This window comes from Paramisgurnus dabryanus, chromosome 1, assembly GCF_030506205.2.
Source record: "Paramisgurnus dabryanus chromosome 1, PD_genome_1.1, whole genome shotgun sequence".
NCBI lineage: Eukaryota > Metazoa > Chordata > Actinopteri > Cypriniformes > Cobitidae > Paramisgurnus > Paramisgurnus dabryanus.
The window spans coordinates 18,923,402-18,929,477 of record NC_133337.1 but is presented as its reverse complement, the minus strand read 5'-3'; the positions used below and the strand labels follow the sequence as shown (position 1 = coordinate 18,929,477).

Here is a 6,076-nt window from a genome sequence, read left to right as displayed (position 1 = left end):
CCGTGCCAAATGTTTTCAGTTTGGACAGCTCTTAAATTTATTTTAGTCTTGGACTAGTCTAATCCCTGTCCGGAAACCGCCCCTTCAGGTTAAAAAAACTACACTGAAATTAACCAAAATTTATTTCTTCATGTGATATGTTAGTAAACAATATAAGGACATTTAATAAATTAAATAAAAAGATTTATTTACGTTATAATCCTTCATGTAACGTCCCGATCATTTGTAGTTTCATTTATGTTTTATTAAAAAAAAACATTTCCAGTGGTCGATGTTATGATATGATATTATATTACTACTTCGAGGAGTATCCAAAAATGTCTTCTATGTAGGCAGCTCGGTAGGTTTTGTGACGCGGCCGCTGATGTTCGGCGAGTTCAGCGCGCGTGCGGTAGGAGGTGCGCGCGTGTGAGAAACTCCCCCCACTGCCCACCCCTCGCGCGGACAATCCCGCTCGTCACATCGCTCGTAGAGACCGCACGGGACAGACGCGTCCATCCACCCGTCCAGTCACCCGGGCTCAATGCGCGATCCTCACCCGTGCGCGGCTTCCGCGGCCATGCTGGAGTCAGGCGTGAAGGTGCTGAAGGAGGGCGTGCTGGAGAAGCGCAGCGACGGGCTGCTGCAGCTGTGGAAGAAGAAGCGTTGCGTGCTCACCGAGGACGGATTGATGCTTCACCCACCCAAACATCACCACGACCACCATCAGCAGCAGCAGCAGCACCACGACACGGGCTGCAGGGCGAAGGAGCTCCACTTCGCCAACATGAAGACCGTGGACTGCGTGGAGAGGAAGGGCAAGTACGTGTACTTCACCGTGGTGATGTCGGAGGGCAAGGAGATCGACTTCAGGTGTCCACAGGACGAGGGCTGGAACGCGGAGATCACTTTACAGATGGTCCAGTATAAGAACCGACAGGCGATACTGGCCGTCAAATCCAGCCGCCAAAAGCAGCAGCTGCTCGTGGTCTCTGCGCAAAAGATGGTCCGGAACGCGCAGTAGAGGCTTCGAGCCTGAGATCAAGGAATTTCCCTTGCTTAAAAAAGATGCTGGATGCGCAAACCTGTGATACCTCATGAGGTTGTGGATGTTTGTGTCACCTTGTGCGCGTTGACGCGCCCGGAGCGCACAGATGCATGCACTTCATGCGTTTAACAGACGTCATTGCTGAAGCCACCATGCAAGCGAGGAATTTCTTCTTAAAGACTATAAAGCACATCGGGGCAGGTTGTCACAGGGATGATTTCTCAGTGTCAGGTTTAATTGCGTAATGTTCATTTGTTTCTTTTTTATTTTATACAGCTACACAGATTTTTTTGTTTAGTTTCGCACTGGTTTGTGAACAAAACTTTGAAAGTTAAACTATTCATTTCACATTTCAAAGCCAAGGTTTTCTTCATTGTCAAACAACAGGTTTCCAATGTGACAACTTGCCCCATACATTGCCACATGCAATGCATACGCACGCGTGCGTGTTAATGAGCTGTATCTTTTGCTGCCCAATTACTTCCAGTATATGACAGATATATTTAAGTGTAAAAACTGGCCCGGTGTCCTCTCTGTGTGTCTGTGTTAAAATGCCATGCGTCTCATTATTTCTCTGACTGCTGCAACAGAAAGCCTCTGTTCATTTTCCATTTCAGTGCACTTGCATTTGTCAGTTCTGTGTGACCCCCAGACACATAATCAATATCTTCTGGTGGCATGTGTTACGCTCCATATCGAGATTCGAAGAGACCACCTGAGCGGGACCCCTGACTGATGTGTGTCAGTGCCATATATTCTGTCTGCAGGTTAAATAGACATTTGCTGGATAATCAGATCTTTGCAGACTCTTTAAAAACTCATATGGATCTCGACAGCTTCATTTACCCTCAGAGCTGGAGTTCATATTTTGTTCATTTTCATATTTGAGGAGCGACAAGAAAAATTGCCAAGTGATTCAGATGTGCTGTCCATGCAATGTTTTAATTTTTTGATTATTAATTTATTTGTATATATTTTTTAAGTGGTCATTACATTTCAACGTTGAATTATGTCTCTGAAATGACTGTTGAATTTTATTGTTATGAAAATGCTTCTGTAATCTTTTGTTTGATTCATGTAACCGGTTTCTAAGATTTGCTTTTGACCAACAATGGTTTTCAGGTTTTTCTTTTGGTGCAAATAATTAATTGTTTATTTAATTACATTATTTTTTGTTTAAGCCAAAGAGTATATTTCATCTTTGTCAAACCCATGCAAATTTTATTTAATGAAGCAAATATTTGGAATAATTTTTATTACATTACTGCCTTATCAATCACACATTAAATATGGTATCTGATGTTGATCGATGTATTTTGATCAATATTACATCAGACTAAACTTCTCAGTTAAATGCATGGTGAAAAATACCAACACAAGTGAGCAAGCTGTCAGTTTTTTGTGTGACATGAATTGTATTTTGTTTTTTGAAGGACTGGAGTCATTTGTTAAGCTGATGTGAATGCTACTTTAATATCTTTGAAATATACATTCCATTTAAAATGAACATGACATTGTCTTGGTTTGATTCTTGAATGTTTTATTAATGTTAGGATTAGGTAACAAACCTCAGTATTGAATCTACACCTTCAAGCGTTTGTGCCAAGGTGACATTTTTTCACGCGAGCATATTTTATGAAATTGCTGAGCAAGATTTCTGCTTCAGGTCATCAGTTGATATGGCTGTGAATGGAGTCCCGCTGTAGTGAGAATGTGACACATTTGTGTGCTCTGGACACCTTCTGCTACACAACACTGTGTGTCTTGGCGTGTGTGACCACGGTGTGCGTTTCTGCTCTTGTCTTTCACTCTTCCGCTGGCGAGCGTTCGGTCCGTGATCTGCTCACCCGTCTTCCTGAGCTATAAGTAGAAGTTGTTTCCTAGAATAATCTGTCACTGTCAGAGCGGTCACAGAGACACATCAACGTTTATGAACAGACTCAGAGTCAGCTAACTTAATTAAAACCCAGACGCTAAATCAAATGAACATCTAATGCAAGACCACCATGTAGGATGTGTGTTACTGGACACATACACGTGACCTTTATACATGCAGACAGCTTCATTACATCTGACTTCTATTGTGGTTATGTTTTTAGGGCGATTTTGCAAAAAAAAGCAGTTTGGAAAGACGTGATGGTAATATTTGTTTGTGTACTGTTCCTTTAAGGGCTTTGAGGTTGAGTTGGTTTGTGATGTGATCATTGTGTGTGTGGCCATGCGCTGGAGGGTTAGTAGAAACATATGAAGTCATGTTGACAGATGCAACTGTGTGTGTGTGTGTGTGTGTGTGTGTGTGTGTGTGTGTGTGTGTGTGTGTGTGTGTTGCAGTGTACAGTGACACACATCAGTAGCTCAGATTCATTTTCAAGGGCCTGGTGTTGCATTATGGGTAACAGCATGTAAAAACGGCAGGCTGACTCACTCTCTTGCCCATCGCTATACAGACACACCCTGGTGATCTATTTTCTGTCGGCACACACACACACCTTATCCCCTCTTCCTGTGTGTAATTGAATGTCTTTGCCAGGACTGTAACTCTTATAGCTGCTGATCTCATATGTTTACTAACCTCAACGGTTTGTCACACAACTGCAGGATGGAGTCACAAGATTTTGTGGCAATTTTTGCACCTTCATTACTATTATTTATGCTACAACCCAATTCTAAAGTTTTTTAAACTGGTCTTTAGCGCTGACATTTTGCAATGTATGATTCTCATAAAGAAAGGGTAAGAAATGGTTGTTTTTGGCAAAATGAATAAAAAGGTCTTTCGGGAAACAAAAATGGTTCATCGCTGTGAGAAACACTTTAAGAGTGTAAGGACGTAAGTTTTCATACCTATATCGTCTGAGCCCTCCATGCGCTGTCGGAGCAGGTAAGCTTATATGTGAACAAATCCAATGATCTTAGACTTTCCTAAAAGGACCTAAAAGTGAACCGTACTTAGACCACATTCAGAGGTGGTCTGAGTACCGTTTGCTTTTGGATTCTTTGTGGTTTGATTTCTTTTTGACATGTGAAAGCAATGAAGTCCCGGTCAGGTATCAAAATCAACTGCTGCACAGAAAGCTGGGGTCTTGAGTTCTTATTAGGTTGTGATGTGAAGAAGAAAGGGACTGAGATCACTTCAGTTCTGAAGAGAACCAAAACAAAAAGAACTGGGTCATCTTTTGAGTCCACTGTATTGTGAACACCAAAAGGACTGGGGTCACATTCGGCTAGTTCCTTTTCTGGTTCATTTTAAAGGAACTGGGTTTGGTTCTTTAATGAACTATATGTGAAAACACCCACAATGTTAGCTGTTCTGGATGTAAACATGTTAAATGAAGTGAAAAGGTGAACTCAGACCCGTGTGTCTTGTACCTATTCAGTTATTTTAAAAGATCTTGCTGTATAAGAGCACAAAAGCGTGATTGCTCATCTGAAACAGATGCTGAAGGTTACCTGGCTCTCTGCCCTTTATATATTATGGCTCATTTTCAGCGTTTCTCTCTATCTTATATCTACTGGTCTGGTAACAACCTTTAGTTAAATTCTACACCACTGCTGGTGAGTCAATGATCACACAGATTAACCAGCAATTAGAAAATTACAGTGATTGTACAGCCTGTATGGCATCGTTAAAAGCATGTAAGTGGCTATCCACACTTAATATATAACAACTTACCCCACAATACATCTGTGAGAGAAAACTATATTTTTTAGCATGTTTAGGAATGGATACGTCACATGCCTGCTCCACATCGATGGTTCTTGCATACCTTGTGACAGCATGTTTTGTCATGATGCATATCTCTCGAGTACCAATGATCATCTTGCGTATTAACGTGGAGCCGGCGTGCCACCAGTTTTTATTCAATCATAAGCTGGGTTTCCATTAAAGATTTGCAGAAAACTTTATGAATGATGTCATGCTAGTAAAAATAATGTAGTTGTCTCGTGATAATTCATCCAAAAAACCAGGCGACAGGTGTGTTCAACTTAGACTGATTCTACGGAAAGTCGTGTTATAGTCACGGAAAATCACTTTCTGTTACATTTTTAGACATCCTTACCCAAACCCTAACTCCAGGCAAGAATAGTTTTAAAAGCGGAAGAAAAACATGTAGAAACCAATACATAAAAGTACATCCTAACCCAACAGCCTGATCTCACAAAATACGTGAAATAGTTTTGCGTGACATTGTCACGTATTTCCACCATTTACGTGCCCCTGCCACGACTTTTTTTTCTGTGACAGTTTCACGTATTGGTTACTCAACTGTTTTTCCTATTTTCTTACAATCGTCGCTTCGGTTTGGGGTTAGAACAACTTTCTGTTTCATAAAATGACATCCTTACCCAAACCCAACTCTAACCCTAACGTCAGGCGACGATGGTTTAAAAAGCATACGAAAAAATTGTATAAACCTATACTTTAAGTGACATCCTAATGCAAACAGCAAATCTAACCCCAAACCGAAGCGACAATTGCTTAAAAATAGGAAAAACAGTTGAGTAACCAATACGTGAAACTGTCACGGAAAAGAAAGTCGTGGCAGGGGCACGTAATATGGTGGAAATACGTGACAATGTCACGCAAAACAGAGCAAAATAATGCGTGACTATTTCACGGAAATTTGTGAGATCAGGTTGTAACCCAAACCCCAAATCTAACCCCAAGCCACAATGATTTAAAAATAGGGGGGGGGGATTAGAAAATAATACATACAATGACACAAAAAAAGTTATGCCATGGACACGAAAAACTATTAATAAAAATTTGTGTGAAAAATACGAAAAATACATTTGAGCTTAAAGCACGGAAAAAGCTGAATTTTGTGCCATGGACACGAATAAATTAATCAAATTTCTTTTCTTGTGATATCATGTTGGTTCAACTTCATATGGTACCACGCAGACTGATGTGCAAATGATATCAAAATACCACAAGATTGGCTTGAAATCATAAAGAGCTGTCGAATCGCGAATCAATCTCACGGTATTTAAATGTCATGTAGTTGATGGTTCTTGTGATGTCACAAGACACCTCTACTGTCTTGTCCT

General features: G+C 40.8%; 1 protein-coding gene across 1 annotated transcript; it reads left to right on the top strand.

Annotated features, from left to right (window-relative positions):
- Positions 1-371: 371 nt before the first annotated feature.
- phlda1 (pleckstrin homology-like domain, family A, member 1) lies at positions 372-2,534 on the top strand. The gene has a single exon (XM_065273385.2). It carries the CDS (start codon positions 524-526, stop codon positions 1,001-1,003), a length of 480 nt encoding a protein of 159 aa, XP_065129457.1. The 5' UTR covers positions 372-523; the 3' UTR covers positions 1,004-2,534.
- Positions 2,535-6,076: the final 3,542 nt, after the last annotated feature.